Source organism: Balaenoptera acutorostrata, chromosome 5 (genome assembly GCF_949987535.1).
Source record: "Balaenoptera acutorostrata chromosome 5, mBalAcu1.1, whole genome shotgun sequence".
In the NCBI taxonomy this organism is placed as follows: domain Eukaryota; kingdom Metazoa; phylum Chordata; class Mammalia; order Artiodactyla; family Balaenopteridae; genus Balaenoptera; species Balaenoptera acutorostrata.
Window position 1 is genome coordinate 108,364,412 of NC_080068.1, and position 25,469 is coordinate 108,389,880.

At 36.1% G+C, this 25,469-nt stretch overlaps 1 protein-coding gene across 1 annotated transcript in view; it reads right to left on the minus strand.

Annotated features, from left to right (window-relative positions):
• Positions 1 to 6,328: 6,328 nt before the first annotated feature.
• TACR3 (tachykinin receptor 3) overlaps positions 6,329 to 25,469 on the minus strand; it is a 68,107-nt gene continuing 48,966 nt past the window's right edge. Inside the window, exons 4-5 of the mRNA XM_007190977.2 lie at positions 8,069 to 8,265; positions 6,329 to 6,641 (exon numbers count right to left, since the gene is read on the minus strand). Of these exons, the coding sequence (XP_007191039.2) occupies positions 6,329 to 6,641; positions 8,069 to 8,265 (510 nt within the window). The remainder of the gene's footprint in view (positions 6,642 to 8,068; positions 8,266 to 25,469) is intronic.

Below are 25,469 nucleotides of genomic sequence, written 5' to 3' on the forward strand. Positions count from 1 at the left end.
GAGATGATGTGATGCAGTTTTAGAAGAATCTCTCTGGTTGCTTTCTTGAGAATAAACTTTAAGGAGAGCATTGGATGGAGGCTATTGCAGTAATCCAGGCAGGAAATGATGGCAACTTGGACCATGTTTGTAGCAGTTGATATAGTGTGAGTCAATAGAACATTGGATATCTTTTAAGAGCTTAGAGGATTTCCCAATGCTTTAGATGGGTGGTGGGCTGGTGAAGACCCCTTGCTGTTTTCTCTCCTTCCCACTTCTTCGATGAGTCGGTAGGATAGGTTAGGGAATGCTTGTATCTAAATGGGGTTGAGGGACTGAATCAAATAAGATGTCCTTGCAGCTGGTGGAAATGGAGAGTCAGTGTGGGTCATTGCTGCCACCTGACCTGGAATTGTCCCTGAGCAGTCTTCCTCAGAGCATGGGGGAGGAGGCCCTGAGAGAGCAGTCAGTGATGCTGCCAAGGAAACCAGAAAGAAAAATTTCTGCTTTTCCTCCGTCATCTACTATCTTCTGAAGTTCAACATTTTTATTCTTCAACCTAAAATGGCTGCACCTTTCCTAAGAAGTGAGTTTAGTTTCACATGTCTGAAGCTACTCCTTCTCTTAATTGGCCATTTCTAACCCTTCACCTGTGTAGCTTTCCCTGCTCAGGGCCCATGGCCAGATGGCAAATTTCCAGAACACTCGTAATCCCTGAGATCTTGTGGGGACTCTGAAAACAGCCCAGGGCTCAGGAATAGGAGACTATAGGCTCCTTATGCCCTTCAAAGAGCTTTGGATGGGGGCAGAATCATATGGGCAACAAGGGTTTCTTTAATCCCCCCATGCACATAATGATACTAAAGATGTTTTTGAACATTTATGTAATGTTTGGCTCTGCCTTATTCATGAAGTGGCTCATTCAATCCTCACATTAGCACTTTGAAGAAATTATTATTTTCTCTTTTTTATTGATGAGTTAAATGAAGCTCAGTGCAGAGAATCACTTGCCCCAGGTCCCCCAGCTAGCAGATGGTGGGACTTGGATTTAAACTGGAGTCTGTCAGTTGTTATAGCTCTGATGCCATGGCTCTAAGACGCTCTGCTCTATACTCAGCTACATGCACTTTTCAGTCTATGTTCCAATTAACGTGCTCCTGCTTACTACTCAGAATATTCTTCTGCAGTTTGATACCTTTGCTCCGCATAGATGCTTTTTCTGAATCAAGGTAACTTAGGAAAACTAGACATTTTTATGAAGTAAAATAAAGGAGGAAGCGCAATATAGTTTTGAGGGATGGTTAGGTGAGTGTGTTTAGACAAGGTAGGACTTTCCATAACATATGTTTTGCTAAGCAGTAGGAAAATATTGACTGCTTTTTTTTTTTATTTATTTATTTTTTTAAATCAAGTTTTCTTTCTTTCTTTTTTTTTTTTTTTAATTTATTTATTTTTGTCTGTATTGGGTCTTCGGTTCGTGTGAGGGCTTTCTCCAGTTGCGGCAAGCGGGGGCCACTCTTCATCGCGGTGCGGGGACCGCTCTTCATCGCGGTGCGCGGGCCTTTCTCCATCGCGGCCCCTCCCGTTGCGGGGCACAGGCTCCAGACGCGCAGGCTCAGCAATTGTGGCTCACGGGCCCAGCTGCTCCGTGGCATGTGGGATCTTCCCAGACCAGGGCTCGAACCCGTGTCCCCTGCATTAGCAGGCAGATTCTCAACCACTGCGCCACCAGGGAAGCCCACTGCTTTTATTTTTAATATTATCTTTAATGCTTTTAAAGGAAAATAAAAAAGAAATCAAATCTGTTACATATTACCACATATACAAAGGGTAATGAATGTATTAAATCTACTCAGTATAATTATCACAACTTGAAAATACTTTATTCACTAGCTACAGACATTATATACATTTATTTCTTATGTACACAGAATTTTTGCCAAGCTATTTTACAACACACAGTTACTGAACTTGTTCAGAACTATTGGACATTATTCTCCATTCCTGCTTGTCCCGAAGGAAAATATTACAACCTGGCCAGTGTCATGCTTGAATTTTCTTAACTTTTGGCACACGGACAAAAATAAGTGGGAACTCAAATTGTTACTGATAAATGTGAGAAATTGTTATAATTTTCCTGCCTTTGTATTTGATGGAGTAATTTACCAGACACTAATCAGAAGTTTTCTGATGAAATTCTGCATTAACAAAAATCAAATTCAAATTCTGAGCTGGCCAGCATTGATTTTTCACATTTATTTTGTTCTTCTGAGGTATGATACTAAGCTTCTTGGAGTTCTTCTGTGTGCATTGTAAGGGTGGAGTTCACTTTGAAGTGCATAGGATCTCTGTTTATAAGAGACTGGCAGATTCTGGAAAAGAATATGAATTTGGCTGCTGGGTCAGAAATGTCATTGTCATGAAGTTGGGCGATAGAAAAATGCAGCAGCATACTGAGCTTGCTAAAAAAAATGAAAGATGTTTGATTGGATTCTATAGTAATCATGTTTGCTTTAATTTTTTCCCATGCAGGGAATTTCAAAAACACTTTGTCCAGATGAAAAATAATGAAAATACAATGTTTATTATTTTTGTCTTTAGAAACAGTATTTAAAATGATGCAAGGTTTTTTGAGTCTTTTAGAATTCTCTCAAAATAGTTTGTATTTTTCTGCTGTTGATCTAAGTACAAAAACACCTAGGATGTTTTGACCATCTGCCTGGTATTTCTAGCCACTGTTTGCCTACAAACAATGAAAAAGATTCACAGTGAACTTGAACATCAGAGGGTAGAGTGAATTTTGGAGGCAAATTCTTCCAAACCCTGACAAATATGAAACTACTGGCATAGCTTTATTTAACATGACTCCTACTAAAGCTGGTTTCCATGTTTATTATTCTACCGTTCTCAGTGTCAAAATTCAAACAAAAGGACTAAAATCTTATCTCTTTCATTTTTTCATATTGTATTCATTTTATTATTATTACTTTTCAAAGTTTTGAACCTAAAATATTCTGCTTCATAAGGTCTTGGTTTAAGAGTCATGAGTATTGAGTAAATGATGTCAGTTTTCCCTAAAAAGTATTAAAGATATTTTCTGGACCTCAGGTATTTCCATCATGCCAGAAGGATGATACTTGGCAAACAAAGCAACAACAACAAAAAGAATACAAACAAAACAGCTGATTGGAGCAATATTTTTCCTTAGATGTCCTGCTAAATTATACTGAGTTTCCATAATGTGTGAAGGCAGGAGTTATGTTTTTCAGATGTATTAATGTATTTTTTTTTTAACATCTCTATTGGAGTATAATTGCTTTACAATGGTGTGTTAGTTTCTGCTGTATAACAAAGTGAATCAGCTATACATATACATATATCCCTATATCTCCTCCCTCTTGCGTCTCCCTACCATCCTCCCTATCCCACCCCTCTAGGTGGTCACAAAGCACCGGAGCTGATCTCCCTGTGCTATGCGGCTGCTTCCCACTAGCTATCTGTTTTACATTTGGTAGTGTATATACGTCCATGCCACTCTCTCACTTCATCCCAGCTTACCCTTCCCCCTGCCCGTGTCCTCAAGTCCATTCTCTATGTCTGCGTCTTTATTCCTGTCCTAAAAGACAACCCTCAGAATGGGAGAAAATATTTGCAAATGAAGCAACTGACAAAGGATTCATCTCCAAAATTTACAAGCAGCTCATGCAGCTCAATATCAAAAAAACAAACAACCCAATCCAAAAATGGGCAGAAGACCTTAATAGACATTTCTCCAAAGAAGATATACAGATTGCCAACAAACACATGAAAGAATGCTCAACATCACTAATCATTAGAGAAATGCAAATCAAAACTACAATGAGGTATCACCTCACACCAGTCAGAATGGCCATGTCAAAAAATCTACAAACCATAAATGCTGGAGAGGGTGTGGAGAAAAGGGAACCCTCTTGCACTGTTGGTGGGAATGTAAATTGATACAGCCACTATGGATAAGAGTATGGAGGTTCCTTAAAAAACTAAAAATAGAACTACCATATGACCCAGTATTAATGTATTTTGGTGAGGGATGATTACATTGATTTTGGGGGCCAGACTTCACATTCCTATTCTACAGCTGAATATGGTCCCATGTATCTAGAACATTCATTAATGCTAGTCCCACAATCATTTATAAATTTAAGAAGAAGAAATGTTTGCTTTAAAATATTAGGCTTTTTCTTGACACTTTCACATTGTATGATAAGCATTTACATATTTTGGAATGAACACTTAAAAACATTATATTCAACGATTAGGTACTAAATGATAATACATTTGCTTATCTAAAGCATGCATACAAGCTTCACAGGCTTTATTGAACTGTTTGTGGCAACTCTGTTATGGCCACTACTATTTCAGCATTCAATTTTGAATTTAATTCTTTGAAGTTCTTACATACATTAAACAGACTGTATGTGTCTTCACACTTGCATGTGTGTGTATGTATGTATGTGTTTCTATTTGTTTATTGGTGTAATCAGAAGAAATTCAGCTTAAACACATATGATGAGGGGTGTGTAGACTTTTTAACACCTTGTAACAATTTAAATATTTCTGACTTCAGGTCCAAAACAGGGTAGGATTGGAAAATTTGATGTTGTAGGAGCAACAGACCGTGATATTCTCTTGAAATAATTGCTTTTTTCTTGTTCTTAAAAAGAATAGTCGGTTCTGTATTGATGGAGGCATAACAATCCAGTAAAGTGTTATAGGTAATTATTTTAGCTGGATAGCTTTAAAAATCTAACTGACTATTTTAAAGGAGAAGTTTGTACTATACAACCACATTCTCAGAAGGTTTCTGCTTTCTTGAGCAGGAGTGACAATATCCCTAATTCAAGAAAAGATGGTTTATAAGCACTGAGGTCTGGAAGATAAATTCTACGCTTAATGGTGTACCTTGTTTTATTATGGGTTTCAGAAATGTCAGTATATTTTTGCTTGTAGTAAAACAGATGCTTCTTTAGGACCATTAGCTCATTTCTTTCTGGAGGAATTTCTGAATTATCTAAGCAGACAAAGGGAAGGCTCTCTCTGTGGAAAGGTGTATATTATTCTTGTTCGCCTGGTATTAGTTCACATTTATCCAAGTATTGTCCAGCTTTCTATTCTAACAGTTGATTCAGCTTTCTACATCTTACTTGATTTACCTATAGGTACTAATATACATATAGGTAGTACATAAACTTTTTGTCCATAGGCTTTGCATCTGAATATATTTTCTGATACTTTCCCCTAGTCCTTACTCTTTTTTTCGGTGGGGGAAGGGGAGAGAATAAGGGCACCGTACAATTATTAAGTTGACATCCACCTTAAACTTTTTCCTTGGGTTATGGAGGAGAAACACATTTCCCTTTGGAGCTAGTAGATGCTCTTGTCTGCTGTCATAACTATGAATTACTATCTTTAATTCTTGCCTAAAAATTGGTAGTCAGAGATTCTTCCCTTCTTCATTAGAAAGCATCTTTAGTGTTTTGTAATCTACCTATCTTTTTAAAAATTTTAAAAATATTTGTGAAAAATAAAATAGGGAGGATCATAAGGATTTGCTTTGTCATTTTAAGGTCCTAACTTCGTTTCTTAGCTTGGCACTTTAATATATGTAATGGTCAAAAAGTAAATAATTATGCTTTTTTCTTTTGAAGCCACTTTCCCAGAAAAAAATGTAAAGAAAATAATACGCACAGATACCTAATAATTTGATTAGATTTCTTTTTCAGTTACACTTCTTGGAGAAAATCTTTAAATCTCAAAAAAATTTTATTCCACAGAATTAGTTCTCTTTTGCAAAGATTTTCATTAATTTTTACGCCTGGAGGTTAATTTTCCATCATTCTAGTGGTAAAATTAGTCATATAACTTTTTTTCTGTTTTTATAGCTATAGATGAAAATGTTTCATTTTATAAAGGTTTTGTTTTTATTCATTCACATAATTATATTTTAAAGGTTCTTTAATCTTTTGGGAAAATCATGCCACTTTAGTGTCACAAATGTATATTGTAGTTTTTCAGTGAGAAAAATGGAACACTCTACAAGTATTTTTCAGTATATTTTTCTGTTACATATAATAATTCAGTTTTCAAAGCATAAATTGAAAGGCCATTTTACTTTTGAGGGGGCAAATATCTGAATCGTGTCTTTGTTACACTAATATGCTACCTTTCTCATTTGAAACATAGTTGCCTACAAATTGCTCTTCTATTTCCAGAGAGTAGGTAGGACAGGGCGGACCAACAATCAGGAGGGTGTGGGCCTATGGTGGCACCATGATGGCCTCACCCTACTCTTTCAGCTGAGGAAATGGATTTAGGAATATTCATCCACAGACGTATAAGGTGAGCTTATGAAACTTGAAGTGGTGGAGGCAGATTTGGAATTCCGGCGGGAGCAGCCATTGAAGCTTGGGTCTCTTGGAGGCACTCTGTTCTTCCGACTGGATTTGGTCTTATCCTCATCATTGGGGTCAAACACCACTGTCATGGACTCCATCCTGGTCGCAGTGTACAGGCTGCTTTGCCGAGTCGGGTGAAACCTGGTGGTCTTGAGCTCCAGCTCATCATAGCTAGAAACTCTGATGAAAGGACACCAGCGGAATGCTCTCTTGAAGCCAGCTCGAAATCTGAGGAGAAGCAGGCCATGGGAAGAAAAAGTCATGTTTTCAAGTGGAAATTTCCTTCAACTGGTGCAGGAAGCCCTACTTAATGCAGTTAAGCCAACTCAGTTTTTTAATTTAATTTTCTAGTCAAACTCTTAGAATTTATGCCACAGTATTGGTACTAGTCTTCTACGTTCTTCTTGTTTGAATTGAATCTTAATTTTCCATCAATGAAAAGCAAGTCATCAAATAGTAAAAGCACGTATCAGTAATCAATATGCCAAAGAAACAGTGTACATTTCTTCAATAATTTTATACATTTACATAAGTGAATTAAGCTTGCTGGGTAAGGCACTTAAAAATGACATATTTCAAAATAGCTTCTTACAGAAATAATTACACATTTATAAAGTCTCATTTAATATTAAAATTAATTGCTCATCTGGATGGTTTTTATCTAATCATATATGAAAGTGCAAAATCCTTGGCTTTGTAAACCATTAAATGAAGTTGATTAAAAACAGATGTACTGCTTATGGAGTGGTTTGAATTGATATATGGCTTACGCACTTACTGAAAAAAAGCAAGAATTAAGTAGTTTTTAACAAACTTGAGGAACGGTGTGGTAGAGGTCCAGCTGGAAAGAGAGCTTAGAGTTTAGGTCATGTAGTTACTTACATGAAGTTCAGTATCTGCTTGTGCTAAACCACATTGGTTTATTAAGGAAATTATTAACCCTATGAAATTTAACCCTCCTCCTCCATGTGCTGACCTTACAACTAAGGTGTTTTTTATCTGGAAACCACAGTTTACCTTTTTTTTTTTTTCCAGTCTTAAATTTAACTGTGAATATTTCTACTTTTCTTTCCAACTTCACTTTAAAAAATAGCTCCCCCTCCTCCAGAGGCTGCAGCCTGTCTAACTCGCTGAACTCATTATGCTGGAAGGAGGATTGTCATCCTTTTCCTGAGTGTTGCTTCTGTTGCTGTCACAACGCCTTCTATTTTGAAGTCTATTTGCAAAACCTCCTTTTTAATAGAGTCCGCTCACATATGCCATCATCTCTCCGTCTGTGCATTTCTACGAAGTGCCTTCATTTCTTCGAGGACTTGAGCACATTTTCAACTCTCCTCCTTTAATAACAGGGCATTTCTTTTTCTTTGGCAAGTATAATTCTAAAGGGTTTGGAGAGAGAATTTGGCCTATATAAAAAACCACCCAGTTAGAACCCCTAAAAGCATTGTTTTGAGGAGGTACTTGTTAAGGTGAGCTATTTCATTAAATAGGGAGGAGTCTAGAAAAATATCTAGCTCTGTGCTCCTCTCAGTGAATTTTTCAATTTTCCCTTCCTTTTGAATTTTAAATGTGCATCAGGGAGCTGGAACAGCCTTATATGCTTTCAGTGAAGTCAGAAGTGACAAGGAACTTGCATTTGGTAATCTTGTGTTTACCTCTGATTCAGACAGCAGTAGATGATGGGGTTGTACATGGTTGAGCTCATTGCCAGCCAAAAGCTAGCCAGGTAGACCTGCTGAATATATTTCCACCTATTTAGTTGTTGATAGATCGCGGTGAGGATGAAGTAAATATGATAGGGCAGCCAGCAGATGGCAAATGTCACCACGACAATAATCATCATTTTTACGACCTGGGAAGACAGAAAGAGGTCATTTTTGGCAAATATAAAAGTCATTATATCTATTAGTTCTAATAGCTTACTGCAAATCGTATTTTTCTGCCAATACAGTTAAATACATAGCATGCCTAAGAAATAGTCAATATATTAAAAAATGGCAAGGTAATATAAGGATAGTTACCTAAGGTAAGTTTCAAGAAAGCGTGCTTGTGTCACCTAGTGAATGGGTGGCAATCACTCAAACAGAACCAAATATATTTTAATTGGCTTGAAGAAAATACGTGTTTATAAAACATCAAAAAGCCTGGGAGAGAAAGAAGCAAGAGCTAGGATTTGGCCGTGCTAGCCTGAACTGTAAAATAGTGAAGACATTATATCTAGAGAACTGACTGTTGAGTCACCAGGGAGGTATATCAGGCTGTAGTGGCTCAGCGTGTTCTTCAGTATTTATTATAGCCTGAGTATAGCTTATGACTATTTAGATTTCTTTAATACCATGCTCGCTGGGAAACCATCTGAATGTTACCTTGGTTTCTTTTCTAATCTGATATTGGTAAAGGTTCCTCTGGATAGTGATAAAGGATATTCACATTAGTCTGAGAAAATACCACTACTTTTAAATTTGTAAGTAGGCAACTGGCTTATACAACTGGTTTATATATCAATTTCTTTGAGTTTGGTAAGCATGGGTCATTTCCTCTGTTCTACACTTTTGAACCACAATACGCTGGAAAGCTCTAATCAAAGTAGAATGTCAATATCTATTTCTCCTGCACTAGTCTTTAAATTCCTAAAAGACATAGAGAATGTCTTAATTATATTAACGTCCCCAGCATCTACCACAGTCCCTAGTGTATTGCTGGAGATAGATAATTAGATATAAAATGAATGAGTAATGAACGACAATGTACAATTTGTAACAGGAAGTTGAATGGGAGGATGTTTTGTGTGTCTGTAAATAAGATAAAATCTGTTCCATTGTGTCTATAAGAAAGGTAGACTCAAAATTATTGAACACCGTGAGCAGCTTGGCTTTCTATGTGAAAGGAAATAATAATAACATCCTCGGATAACCTCATTTAATATTTCTCATTACCAATCTGTCGAGTAAATTTGTTCATACTTCTTTTGGGAATTTGTAAAAAGTTTAGAATAATAAATACTAAACAAAATAATTTTGAGGCTTAACCACAGTCATATTAGAACACCAATCAGAGAAAGTCCTGATGTAAAAAGCCTATGTAGCATCTTGAAACTATGAAAATACATTATTTAAGTACTGGATTCATTATTTGATTGCAAGTTGGGATTCAGATGAAAGTTGACAAGATTAAAAATCATGAGAGACATGATTCTAGAAATAGACAAGGCATGAAGTGGGTCAATGTGGAAGGCAAAGCTTTCCCAAGGGCCTAATCACGTTAGCATCCAGGTATTTAGTATTAGCTGATGGTAATTGGCCATCAGAGCTGAAAATCCAGGTCAGTAGCTCACAGAATGTCATCATTGGCCACACCATGCAGTGTTTTGATTTTCTCAATGTTCTGTCAATTGCATTTTTTCTGAATAACTGTGTTCAGAATTCTGCGTTTTATCTCTCCTATTCTTTATTCATATAATTGTAGAATACAAGTAAGGAGCCTATTTGATTATAATTTTACATTTATACAATGTTTCACACATCTAACAACTTATTAATTGGTTTTCAATTGCACTTTAGGAAGCTGAGGCAAAGACCAAAAAAGATTTGATGACTGTGATTCATGGAATCTAAGATTTTTAAAACTCAGCCTGTTAAGTCTGTTTTTTCTGCTTACAATTAATAAGATTTATTGAATGCCTATTGGGTCTAAAATACATAATAGAGAAAAATAATGAGTAGAGAACCAATTCCTTATCCTGAAGAAGATTATAATATAATGAAAAATGCAAAAACGTAAATTAAAACTGCATAGGAATGGGGATGCAAATGTGTAAATAAATTGAAAATATTTATGAGAACTTACTAGTTTATTATAAGCAGGAATGAAACTTACTACTTTATTATAAGCAGGAATGACTCAATGCATGTTACCTGTAGACTCAGGGAAGTTTAGACTGAAGGACATGGATTTGGTTGATTTTTTTCATTCTTGAATATGTGAACATCCTATTGCTCCTTGAACATGGTGCACAAGCTCCTGTCCAAGATTATTCTCCCTGGTTCCTCCCTCTCCCTCTTCTTATGGTAGAATACAAAAAAAGCAAGAATGTTCTGCTTGTTTTCTTTACCTGTGTATTTCAGGCATGTAGACTGGATTTCACACATAATTGGTGTTCAAAGTTTTGAAAAATAAGTAAATGAAACTGAATACAAAAAGAAACTAAAAGACATGTAGTTGGTTAAGTGATGTTCACAGTTTTACTCTGTCATGAATTACTGGTATCATTTGTCCTCCAGCTTTAAAATGAGCATGTGTATATAAAATGAACTATTTCCCTTTTCTAGGCAAACAAATTCAGGTAAAGCATATTAGTGCACAAACAGTATTACTGCTATATTATTTTGGATGCATGAAAGCATTGCATTTCATTCTGAATAAATGTTAAGGGCAAGAAAAATATTTATGACAATGTGAACATGGTACAAGCTACTATGTTAAATACAGAATCAGCAAATGTACATAAAAGCTTATTTAATTGCTTTTATACAGACTAACCGGTTTCCCTTTGCATGAAACTGTCTTTCAACAATAGCTGAAGAGCTGCAAAGGCTATCAGAGTCTTTTAATGTGACTTCCTACCATCAATGTGGAAGAAGTCTGGAATGTGGGAAAACTAAAGTGCATGTATAGAAACAGAGTATCAGATAACTTATAATTCACATATATATGGCCTTAAGGACCCTGTTGCAAAACATTTAGAAACCTATTTGAAGATTTTTAGGAGAAATCTAAAAGAACCTAAAAGAAAGGATCTTTTATTGTGAAACAACAGCTATATTTTATTGATTTATTGCTCTCAAATACATTTTACCCATAACCTTGGGCCTCTGCTCATAAAATCTTCTGGAATGATTTCATATATCAAACTTTCAGGCCCCCAGGTTTGATGTAAATGCAAAAGTAGGTTCCTGGGTGGACAAAACTGCCTTGCTTTGTGAAACGCTGAAATCAAGAAATTGTAATCATCTTCCTCGTAAAAAGGCAAGGGAAAGAGCACTTTGAAGCACAAACCTTGAGCAATGATAGATGTGCAACTGCTCAGTTCCCCTGTGTCTCATGGCTGGACAATGGCACTAGCTCAGACAGGCTACATATGCTAAGTGGGAAAGTTGGTGGACTTTCTGAAACTCCTGATATATTTTAGGCAAGAGACTGGGATAGAGATGACTCAAATCTTTCACCGTGCCTTAACAAATTTTATTGTAACTTGATACAAAGATTGATCGATGTTGGGTACTTCTTGAAGCTGGAAGACATATCCAGCCTCTGAGGCGACTGGATTTACTCTCCATGGCAACATGGAGAGTTGTGGCCATCCATTGTCCTTGGCACAGGGACTTACCAGCTGAGAAAGAAGGGAGGTGGGACAAGGGAGGTAGCTCTTATAGCAACATTGCCTCTTCTTAATAGTTTGGAATCCACTTTACTCATGTAGGCAGGATGGAAATGCATGTCATAAGTTAGTGAGAATAAGCTTTGGGCACCTTTTCTTCAGGTATCAGGGAAAAAAATCTTTGACTTTTTATCCTGTACAGGTTAGACTGGAATGCCTGCAGTTGTTCTTATCTATCATATTAAATTAATGCAGGACGGATGATTTTGAGGTTTTAAGTTGTAAGAGAAAAAAGAATCAGTCTAGGAAATTAAATGAAATATTGCCAACCTTAAAAAAATCTAGGAATTATATTCTTCAAGGGGGAATTTATTCTTTTTAAATGTCTGAATTGGAAATGGTCAACTCTATGTGAGAAGAAACTTCTTGTTTTGATTAAAACCTCAGAGCATGTTTTGAAGAACCATCCCATGGACTATACCCTACCACTTCTCTGTACCTTTTATCTGCAGAGATGTTCTTAAATAACCATTATATCTCCTTAGGTCAAAATTACAGGCCTGCTTATTCTAACTTCATATCAGCAAATTAAAATAATATTCTCAAGAGTAAGATATGGAAAAAAATTAATGACAAGCATCAAAATCTGAAGTACTACTTCTTGGACTATTTAGGTTGGGCTTTTGCTGCTTCAGTTTAAAAGAACATGCTTAAAAATTTCAGTCCCAAGTGAGAAAAAGAGAACTAAGTAGTAACACTTGTGAAAAAAGTTCAGGATAGTCCAGAAGATGAGTTGAATTTTGCCAGTAATTTCAGGGTTAAATGTGATTATAGGTGTATTTTGTTAGTGTCATCCAAGAAATTTGACACTGTTGCCAAATCCAGCTAGCATGACTATCCAATTAACATTAGCTTAGAGCAATGCCTATAAGGAATTATGTCAATGTGAAACAAATGAGAAAACCCTATGTGTATATACATGGAATGTGGAAAATATTTCTGTGTGTGTGTGCAGTATTGTGTTTGGATTCTACTTCTTTACACTTCATTGGTCATGCTTCATTTTTAATGTAATTTTACTTTTCCATTGGAAACTTAGAATTTTAAAGTATTGTAAGATTTCAGGTTTATGATGATCTGAAGACATAAAAAGGAATGCAGCCACAAAAAGGAAGACAGGAGGACATTAGAATAGGAAGTCCATTAAGGCAAGAGGAAATAAAGATTGATGTTATGGGATCGTGGTTAAAGATAAAAACTTATAGAGGCTTATTATGGACTCAATTATGTCCTCACCACCACATTTTTTAAAGTTTATATACCTTTTTATTTATTAAAAGTTTTTTTCTAGATTTATTGAGGTATAATTGGCATGTAACATTGTGCAAGTTTAAGGTGTACAAAATAATGATTGGATACATGAATCTATTGTGAGATGATTATCCCAGGTGGGTTAGTTAACACCTTCATTACATCACATAATTACCCTTTGTGTGTGTGTGTGTGTGTGTGTGTGTGTGTGTTGAGAACATTTAAGATCTACTCTCTTAACATCTGCGAGGCATCCCCAGTGGCCTGTGAGCTGGCTTCCTGATGGAGACCGTGATGGGTTAGTAGGATCCAAGTCCCTTTGATACGTTCAGTTTGGAGCCCGGCCTGCCGTTCTCCCAGCTGCTCACTGTCCCCTAGGTGTGCAGGTCTCCACAGTCCTCTGGATGGAGGGAGACAGAGATGGGCATCTTAGGCAGGGCCCCACACATCCGAGGAAGCCTGACACTCCCCCGTCACATGCTCGTATTGCCCCCCCAGGGAGAAATCACAGCTGAGAAGGCCCTCTTGGCACTGAGCTGTGTCACCCTGGGGAAGAGGTGATGTGTGTAAAGTCAGTTTGTTCCTCTTACTCTTTCCAGGGCATCCAATTTCAGATTTTTTTCTGCTGGAACTTCTCTGCTGGACTCCTGGACTTCCACAAAGGCTCTCTGATCCGTGGGTGACTGTCTAAATCACTTTTTTCAAGGGACTCCTGGTTCACAGCTAAGGGGGGGGGCAGAGCTGGTTCACGGGCCACTCAGGGGTTCACAGCCAGACAGAGGTCTGTATGTCTATTATCTGTCTTCCTGTGGGCAAGACTCTCCCAGATATGGTGCTGGTGATGGAACCAAAGCCAGATGGGGCTGTAGCCAAGTCCTCAGAGGTATGGAACTGTTTCTGGATCTGTAGCTGAGACGGTGGTAGGCCAGTCAGCCGCCAGGGTGCAGGCCATTCTTCTCAAAGTGACTCTCCTTATTCTTGGACTGCACTGCGGTTTCACAGTCTCCTACCTGGATCTCCCAGTTTCTACAGAGGCACTCTTGCCCATGGATAGATGCCAAATTGTTGTTGTTGAGTGGGGCTATGATGAGGGATATCTTATTTGGCCATCTTGCTGATGTCACTCCCCCAGATTAATAGATTGACGTCCTAATCCTCAGTACCTCAGCACCTCAGCATGTGACTGTATGTGGAGACAGGGTCTTTAAAGAAGTAATTAAATTAAAATAAGGTCATTAGGGTGGGACCTAAACCAATACGACTGGTGTTCTTAAAAGAAGAGGTGATTAGAATACAGATACACAGAAGGAAGACCATGTGAAGATAGAGGGTTACAGCCATCTGCAACGTAGCGGAGTAGTCTTAGAAGAACCCAACCCTTGACGACACCTTGAACTCAGACTTCTAGCTTCCAGAATTGTGAGAAAATATTTCTGTTGTTTAAACTACCAGTCTATGGTATTTTGTTATGGCAGCCTGAGTAGATTAATACAATGTTTAAAATGCTAAGGAGAGTATATTACATATGGCTTAATTCCAACAAAGTAGGAGGCAAAATACTATACAAGTTCCCAGTGAAAATGGAGACTTCCAGAGAGGTTTTGATTGCCTGGAAATTGCTTTCAGGGAAGTAAAGGATAGACCAGGATCTCTATTTCCAACACTTGAGCCTCTCTTAGGTTATATATGATCTTCCTCACAAGCACTGTTTTCCATGATAATTCCTTTGTAACAGAAATGACAAGCACAAAGAAAGCTTACTTGCTGGGCAAGGTGATAGATTCTTTGTGGTTGTTATACAAGTCAAAAATCCAATTGAATCTGTCACTTGAGCTTAGACTGAAGAGTGGTTCCTTTGATTAAGGCAAAAGGCTTCTTTGTTATCAAACTTAGGTATTCACTTCTGAAGGAGCAGATCTGGCTTATTAGTATTTAGAGGAAGATAGTTAAAACAGAAAATAGCCAGAAAAAATTTCTATGGTTTATAAAACAATAGAAGCAAATTTATTTACCAGTATTTCAGCTATTCAAATAAATAAGACCAATTTCAACAAGAATTAACAAAAACCAAATTGTCACATATTATGAATATTGGGGCCAAGTCATGTCTTTGAGGCTTCTTTTATAGTAGAATAGGGAAGAATGTCAAAATACGGTTTAAAAATGTGGTTTACTTTAAAGGTATACATCTAGCTAATAACACAAAAATGTAATAAAATTATAGTACTCAGAACATATGGACAAAATATATAAAAGTATCATTCATAATGAACTACAAGGTTATAGTTTGGTAATAGGACTGGAATTTGAAATTGTTTGATCAATTTCTTCTGCTCTTACTTATTGAGATGGCCTGGGTTGTTACACTGTAACTGGACAGCAATAGAGAGCCCATTCCTGACTTTACATTTCAAATTTCTCTCTCTTAAATTCTGGAAGGTATAGCAGTGTTTTACAATTTCTCATTCTGTGCTCTACTTAAAGACTTTCTTATCTTGTCCTTCAAGACTTCTATTTCCTTATCTTTCCCTTTACTACCTTTCTGTGCTAGTTTGTGATGACACAGTTTCTGTGCTACAGAAACAGTGCTCGGCTTGCTGGGGTGATGCACTCAGCCAGGTAGTTCTAACAGTCATTTTGAGAATCACTAAAGGAAAGTCAAGCTGATAGTTACATTGTCGTTTGAGAGAGGTATGGCCAGTGGATACACTTGAGGGCAGAAGTGGTGTATGAGTCAGTGCAGTTGTGTCCCTCTTTGATTTTAGTAAAAGGCTTAATGCTTTTTATATTCATTTTAAAACTTTCAAATATATGAATTTATTTAAACTCCATGACAAACCTTTGACCATATAGTTTCTCCATTTTATGGATGAGAGACTTAAAACCAAGGAGGGAAATGATTTCTTAAGATCCCAAAGGCAAGTTCAGAGCTAGGATTACTGGGCCTCTTCATTCTTCATTAGCTAGGGATCATTTTGTATACATTCTGCTTCTCAAGACCCTGAAAAATAGCCTTTGCTTCTCTCCTCACGTAGCATTCTCAGGGGATGCTTAAGTGAAGGGTAGTCAAAGAATCTTACTCCACTAAGGGACAGCTCAAATGAGATTTATGTGATATATTTTTCTAAATCTGGAAGGGGAAAGAGTGAGAAAATAAGTTGGAATGGTGGAGTGGGCCTGAGAATTTGAGGTTGGAACCTGGCTTATCTAACACTACATGAATAAGGACAGATTTATCTGTACTAAAACTATGAAATAGGGACTCAATACTTCAAATATTTTATGTGCTCATATGGTACCACTTACTTCCGCATTATTTATTTATGTCAAACACAGTTAAAGACAAATGGAAAAAAAAAGTATAAATCTTTGACAATATCATATATTCATTATACCTAGAAATCATAAAGCAAGTCTGCTGAAAGGACTGTTTTAGTCTCAAATAAATAGTTACTGTTAGGGTTTAGGATCTTTTGACAGACAGAAGTGGGGGAGAGAGTCAAGAAGATTTCTGTCTCAGTTACCCTTCTGGGGAAGAGGGTGTAAAAGAGGAAAGAGCTGCAATCAACTGCCAGGTCATCTCATCCTTCTCTGTTCTAGAAGTTGCAAGGAGGGATCTGGTATCTTGAGAATGTGCCTGACCAGGTGAAGGGCTAGGCTGACATCATTTGCCAGAACAGCAGATTTTATGTCTTGATATGTGTTTATATATCTTGTCCTTTTAGAAACACAGTGTTGTTAATAAACTGTGGTCTGAAATACTGAGCCAGCCAGTGTCTTTTGCAGTTGGCTTTTATCTTAAAGGTGTGCCTACTTTAATTGTTTTTTGAAACAGCATAAATCTAGAATATTTAAGATTACTCTTTTCTATATTTCTATAGAAGATAAGATCAGTCACTGAAAATTATTTTTTTTCTCTACAGTATATGACAAACTAAGAAAACATGGTTTATAAATAAATGTTGTCCTTATTTGTAGTTACCTTGAAATAAATCTACATGATTTGCACATGTTTACCGCTGGAATACCCTAATCCAATTTCTTTCCCCGTAAAATTTTCTCTCCATCCTTTGGGAGAGTACCTCAATTTCACCTCTTGGAGTAGCTTCTCTCATTTCTTCATGCAGGTAGGGTTAGATACTTCCTAATTAGATTTAGCATATTATAACACAGATACATGTTACAGTCAAGCATGTTTCTGTTTTCTTCTGTCTGGATATGGGGACATGCATTATTCATCTTTGTGTCTCCAAAACTTAGCATAGTTCTTGACATTCAATAAATACCTATTGACTGAGGATATTTTAATGTTACCACCCATTTTATGAACACTTTAATTGCAAAAAATATCATTTATCTTTGTCTTACCAGTGTTTTGCCCTACCATGCACATAATAGGATTTCAAAAATATTACTTCAGTGAATAAAACAAAAACACCTTTATATATTTTAAACCGAAATTAAAATCATTGTTATTGTCCTTGACTTTTGTATTTAGCAGGATATTTGGAAAGAATAGCTATATGAACCATGTGAAGGTACAGCTTTAAGAAAGAAGTTCAGTTATGTTTGCTTACTTAATCTATTATATCCTTAAATTACAATTGTTCTACAATAATGCCACTTTTCTGGGCTTCCCTGGTGGCGCAGTGGTTGAGAACCTGCCTGCTAATGCAGGAGACGCAGGTTCGGGCCCTGGCCTGGGAAGATCCCACGTGCCGCGGAGCGGCTGGGCCCGTGAGCCACAGTTGCTGAGCCTGCGCGTCTGGAGCCTGTGCTCCGCAGCGGGAGAGGCCGCGATGGTGAGAGGCCTGCGCAGCGCGATGAAGAGTGGCCCCCACTTGCCACAACCGGAGAAAGCCCTCGCACAGAAGCGAAGACCCAACACAGCCAAAAATAAATAAATAAATAAATTAATTAATTAAAAAAAAAAAAAAAGTAACTGAAGTGAAAAACCAATTGAGGACACAAAACAAGGCAAAAATATTTAAAAAAAAAAAAAAAAAATAATGCCACTTTTCTAAAGAAACCAAGGCCCTAGGCCCTCGAGATACAGTGCTAAGTTAAGAAAGAAAAAAATAAGTTGTCTATTTTCACAGAACTTACATCCTATTAAAGACGTAGTCATTAAATAATAAATACACAAATAATATGAAATTACAAATTATGATGAATCCTATAGAGAAGAAGAATTATATCTAGGTTTATGGAATGCAATGGCAGTTCTATTTGAGGAAGTAATATTTAAGCTGGAACCTAGAGGTTGTACAGAGAGAAGAATGAAGGGCATATCATTCTATGTCCTGATAATAGTGTGAGTGAAGACTGAGAAGTGGGAGAAACTTTGATGTGCTAGAGCAGCTGAGAGCAAGTGTCACTGGAACATAGTATGTGAAGAGTGACGTTTCATAGAATTAGATTGGCAGAGTAAGCGGTAGCAAGATTCTGCAGGATCTCATAGGTTATTTTGGGGGTTTGCAATTGCTTTGATCTATTTTCTTAACTATATCGGGGAACCACTGAAAAACTAGGCAGATTGCATGAGTTGATTTAGAATTTAAAAACATCATCTTGTACAGCATGGTGACTATTGTTAATAATACTGTACTGTATATTGAAAAGTTGCTAGGAGAGTAGATCTTAAAAGTTCCCATAATAAGAAAAAATTATAACTATGTGTGCTGATGGATGTTAACCAGACTTACTGTGGTGATCATATAGCAATATATACAAATATTAAATCATTATGTTGTATACCTACAACTAATATAATGTTATATTTTAAATTATATCTCAATAAAAAATCTTGGATGCTGAATGGAGAATAAATTTGAAGAGAACAAGTGTAGATCTGGGGAAATGAGTTGGAGAGGCAGTTGTAGTGGACCTAATGGCTGTTGTAATGATAGTATCTTGGAGAATTATTTCAATGGAAGTGGAGAGAAGTACGGAGATGGGAGATATTTTTAGGGAGGAGACTCATTAAGATTTAGTGATGAATTAGATGATAGTGAGAGGGAAAGGGAAGTTTAAAAATGACTCTTTTCAGAATTTAATATCTGGGTGAATGGAAGTGCCAACTACTAATATTTGGATGACTGTAGAAAGAGTCTGCTTTTATGACAGACATGGAGACTTAAAGATCAGTTTTGTATATTATAATCTAAAAATACCTCAGAAATAGCCAAAACAAAGACATCAAGTATGCAGCTGATTATTGCATAAACTTAGAGCTCATAGAGGAAGTATTGATTTGGAATATATATTTGAGAGTCAGAGATCTATAGATGATACTTAATGTCATGGAAATGAATGAATATAAGAATGAATATAGAAAGATAGGAATGAATATATTGTGTACTATTGGTTCTGTTTCTCTGAAGAACCCTGACTAATACTGCTATATATCAATTATACTGCACAGCTCCCTATTGTATACTCCATATTTTTGGCCTTCCTAGAAGTAGTCCAATTTCTGAGCACTTTCATTTTTATATAAAAATATATTTGATCTAGGGGAGAATACATTTTTTTCTGATCATCTAATCTATTCCTCATCAGTTTAGCTAATGGCATTATGGCATTGCTTCATACATTGTTAATTCATTGATTCTGCAAATATTTATTGAGCGTTTTGTATATATATGCATATATATGGTACTGGCTCAAACAATTATTGAGGCCGAGAACTTCCACAATTTGCCATCTGCAAGATGGAGACCCAGGAAGGCTGGTGGAGAAAATTGATGTCACAACTTAAGCAGTCAGGCAGAGAGCAAATTCAGCCTTCTTCTGCTTTTTTGTTGTATTTAGGCTCTCAACAGATGAGATGATGTCCACCTACATTGGGGAGGACCATCTGCTTTACTTATTCCACCAATTCAAATGCTAATCTCTTCTGGAAATATCCTCACAGACACACCCAGACATAATATTTAACCAGCTCTCTGGGTATCTGGTGGCCCAGTCAAGTTGACACATAAAATGAACCATTACAATAGCATAGGCTTCATTATGCCATTGAACTGAATTTTAGTATGTTACTAATAGAGAAAGATAGATACATGTCTGGATTGTTCATTGCATTCTATTTCAATGGTGGCTAAAGAAACTATTTTCATACACAAACGTTTTTATGATGTGTGATATTATGTCAGTGTAGATCTATTTATACCCTAAGGTAAATATAAGTCAAAACACATATTCTAGAAGCTTGTGCTTTCTCCCCTTAATTTCAGCAATGGTAAAAAGAAAGAATTTGCTTTTTATTGAAAGGAATAACTCAGAAAAGATAACAATATGTAGGTACATTTAGTTTTATAAGACTGTTTAAGAAAGAGGATAATAAATAGATAAGTAAATTAATAAATAATAAATAAAATCTCAAAGAGTAAAAGTAAGGGACAAACAGTTGCCTCCTAAGACAGAAGGGAAACTAAAATTTGTTGAGGCCCTGTTATGTGCAAGGTACTGTGCTTGCATTGTATGCATTATATGCTCATTTTAATTAATGCCATTGGTATGTATTGGAGGTGCCTAGCTAACTGTGTTTTAATTAAAGTGAAATGTCTAGTAGGTAAGAATTTATTTTCTAACAGGGAGTGTTGTCAAGAAGTAGAAGAGGCTGATTCTGGAGGTAAAGGTAAATAGAACATCTCTCTGTACACTAAATTCTATTCAAGTGAATGACTCCACATTGCTAAGCTAGACCTCTCCTCTAACCTTCTGTTGTTTTTTCCCTTGTGATCCTTAGGTGTTTTGCATATCTGTTTGTGTTTTGATATATTTCTTCACTTTTCAATGGTGACATCTTCTTTTTCAACAATTGGAGTTTTAAATTTAAAAATGATACATTTAGTCTCATGATTTTCATTCCATAATTAAGAGATCTTATCTTTTGTGTTTTAGTCCATGAAGTACAGATTATTCTAAGTGCTCTGCTTCTTTGTCTTGTTTCTAGCAGCTGGGTTCCCTAAGGTTTGTTTTTATTTCCTTTTGCCAAGTCTAGGCCCTGTCTCTTTGCCTGTAAAGATAAACTGAGTGTTCTTTTCGGGACTGCAAATCTGACATGACAGAGGGAGCACAGTCTTCTTTCCTATTGGTCAGCTATGTGTCCTCGGAAGATGGAGAAAGACAGTCTAGTCTGCCCCGTGTGGCCCTAGTGGGCGTATTAGCACTTTCACAGTCTCAGGAATAATGAGGTTGATGCATAAAACCCTGTGCTTTTCTCTCCTTGATTGCACCACTTTCTGGCTTCACACACCCCTCTGAGCTCTGCCCACTCTCCTATCACAGTTGCTGCTTCACTCAGAAGACTTAGCATGTGGCAGATGAGAAGGTAGAACTCAGGCCACCATCTTCCCCAGATAGGTAACCTGTCTGAATATCTCAAAGACATCTCAAATTTTATGTATTAAAAAAGTTCCCTGCATTCTCCACTCCCCCTCCCCACCCCCCCTTCCAAGGCTGTTCTTTCTGTGAGCTTCCCTATCTCTGTAAGTGGCACCACCACCCATCCAGACGTTTAGAAGTCATGCTTATTTCTTTGCATCCCCTCATTTTCACTGCCCCATTCAATACCTAGGCAAATCCTGTTGGCCAAGTCACCAAAATATGTCTAAATCTTTTTGTCTTGTCATCTCTATTACTATAATCTCTGAGAAAGCATCATTATCTTTCTCCTGGACTAATGCAATAACCACCTAATTGGACTTTGCTGTCAAAGCTATTGTTATATTTTAATAGATAATAATAAAATAATAATTGTCTTAATTAGCTCAGGCTGCTATAACAAAATGCCATCAACTGAGTGGCTTCAATAACATACATGTATTTTCTCACAGTTCTGGAGACTGGAAGTTTGAGTTCAGGGTACCGGCATGATTGGTTTCTGGTGAAGTTCTGCTTCCTGGTGTGTAGGTGGCCACCATGTGTATTTAAGGAGAGGGAGAGTGAGTGATCTCTCTGGTGTGTCTTCTTACAAGAACACTAATCCTTTTGGATCAGGGCCCCATCCTGATGACCACATTTAACTGTAATTATCACTGTATAGACCCTATCTTCAAATACAGTCATATTAGAGGTTAGAGCTTCAACATATGAATTTAGCAGAGACACAATTCAGTCTTTAGTAATACTAAATGTAAGACATTATAATATCAAGTTCTTATTTGTCAATGTGTTTAGGTCTATTATTTTCTAGAGTTTCCCTTTGAGTTGGTAATTACCTATTGATATTTTCCAGAAAGTAACATTTTTCTTTTGATATTAGTTTTAACATTTCTATTAATATACCATAATTCATTGTTTGGCCTGGGAAGAATAATTCCCAAATTGGAAGAGACACACAACTTATTTAGGGAGTTGTTGAGAGAAATTCTTTCCGTGATATTTTAAAGTATAAGTTTTAAACTTGTTTCTATTTAGTATTGAGGCAAAGAATTTAAATGGCTTATCAAGTGGCTGATCAGTGGTGTACATTTAAGCACATAACTTTATGGAATAGATAGAAGCGAACTTTGAAGTTCATTACACAGTAGTGTACAACAGTGTCAAGAGCACTGGACTCAAAGACTTTGATTTAAATCTAGGCCCTGATTGTAAACAGCTATGTAACATTGGGTAAATTACTTAAATCTTTCTGAACATCAATAGTCTTATTAGTAGAGATAAGAACACTCATCATACAAGGGATTGTGAGGATTAAATGGAAATGAGAATGCCAGGCTCATAAAATACTCAGAGCATGCTGAGATATTCATTTTTACTTCATTCCCAAGATCTGACTAACTTATTTTAAATTATTGGTACTGGGGCCTAAGTTGGTTATGAATGTGCTTTTATAAAGGCAATGGAGGGCTATGGTGGTGGGGTGGGGGACAGTGGGTAAAATGAAAATTGGGTACTGGAGAGCCAAGGTATTCTATCAAATTTTGTGGGAGAAGATATGCAAACAATAGGAGTTTTAAAATCATAATTCCTGCTAATCTGAGTTTGTGTGTTTGTGTGATTGTGAATAGAAATAGAGATAGAGATAGAGAGATATGGCATCACTCCATGTTTTCCATTACAGCTTAAAACATAACAAGCCCAATCATTCTATAGTCACAATGGCTTTGTCACGTCTTCAACACAGCATATTTCTATAAAATAACAACATAACAGATGTTCCTTGAAAATCTTTCCTATAGGAAAAAAGTGATTAAGATTATTACCAGAGGAAGAAAGAGAATAATAAATGTTTTGTTCTTGATTTATATTTTAGTTTTATAACTGGAGAATTAAGAACTTGAAATGTATTTAATAAAATATTAATTGAACAATAAAAAGACCATAAATATTTTAAAAAAGTTAAAAAATACCTAGACTCTAATGCCCATTTAACTGTTAACTATAATATTTAGAGCATAAAATTAATCCAAGGCATATAATCTCAGTATCTTTTTTATTGGTATTTAAGATCTCAATTTGTTTGCAAAGTTCATCTGAGAAAAATAAAAATAACCTGTCTATATATTTACTCCTTTAGATGCATGAATAATTTCTGGGAAAGAGAAATATCCTTTACTCTAACAATTCCAGAAATATATTTTAAAGCATCAAATTTAAGTCGTCCTCATGATATGTCAGGAAAACTGGTGGTGTTCCAGAAAATTAAATTTTATGGGTTCAGTTAGACTAGTAATGTCAGAAATTAGTGACTTGTGCTAGAGGAAACTCCTAGAAAGGATATTGGGAGACTACTGAATTATAAGTGAAACATTAGTATAAGTTTGTGGGTCACTACAACGCATGAAAGATACAACCAAAGATAAAGGACAGTATATATTATAAAGATCTTTCTAATATCAGAAACATCAACATATTGTATAGTTTGTATATACTGTATAGAGTATATAGAGTGTATATTGTATATAATATATACAGAGTAACTTGAGTGTATATATGTATATCTATCTATATCTATCTATCTATCTATCTATCTATCATCTATCTATCTATCTATCTATCATCTATTATCTATCATCTATCTATCTATCTATCTATCTTTTTTCCCTGAGAACAACTATAAGCTCTGGAAAAAGTATAAATTACAATAACAACTACAAAACTGTTTTATGGCACTGGAGAGTGGTCAAAAGTATGCTGAAACTGGAGACTACATAACCTGGGTGAGATTCATACCTATATAAACTTCTCCGAATTCCTTGGCTTCCCCTGCAATGCACAAGACAAGGCTACGAGCATCTTAGGAGGTGAAAAACAGCTGAAAGGCTGTAAGAGGGGAGAGATTTTAGCAGCTACTCCTCATAAGAGAGACAGAGTTTAGAGTTTGAGTATCTTCAAACTAGAGTCTCAGTAGACAACTTGGGTTTTCCCACAAGGTCTAGGCCTTAAGATTAAATACTATGCCTAGGATTAAGAAATTAACCTTAAAACTAAGGGCAAAACTAAAATAGATTCATCCTAACGAAGTACAAAACCTCTGCAAATTTGAATGATCTACCAGCAAGTTAACTGCCTGCTCAGAGAAAGCACAGCATTTTTCAGATGAATGGCACCCTGAGTCTTAACATCATATCTCACAATACCCAGTATACAACTCCAAATTGTCGTACCTGCAAAGAAATATAAAAATGTGACCCATAATGAAGAAAAAATGTCAGTAGGTTTTGCAATTAATAGGTAAGGTTTTTAAATAACTATGAAAAATATGTTGAAGTATTTATAGAAACAGATGGCTTAAAAGATGGAGAATTTCAGGAGATATATGAAAATTGTAAAACTGTAAAAAATTCAGATGGAAATCTTAGAACAATATCTGAAGTAATTCAATAAAGTATTAGATGTTTCATTTCAATTCTGACTATGTAAATATTTGATAAGTACTTGATAATGCTTGATCCATTTTGTCAGTATCTCTTATCACTTTCTAAGATTATACTCCTAGAATAAGACATTCCTTTTGTTTCTACTACTACTAGAAGAGAAAAATACTTTTTTAGGACCATTAAACTAGCAAAATCATTGAAGTGCTGAGTCCACATTAATTGCTTCTGTTTCCGGCTAGAGTCTATTTTTGCTAGCAACTCACAAAACACGAGAATTGATGTACAGTGCCTTATCAAAAATGAAAACCAGATTTGGAGAGCCAAAATGAGTCATGATCTTTTAATATTAATATTTTATTTGAGTCATAAATATTAGAAGACTGTGAGTCATTTGAGTCATGGTTTAAGACAAATAAGCAAACAAAGAAATAGAAAACTTTAATTCATTTTGAAATATTCTGCCTTTTATAATAAGTATAAACTTTCATGTGTAATAATAATTATTTTTAAAGTAATGATTCACTTGAGCCCTTCAGC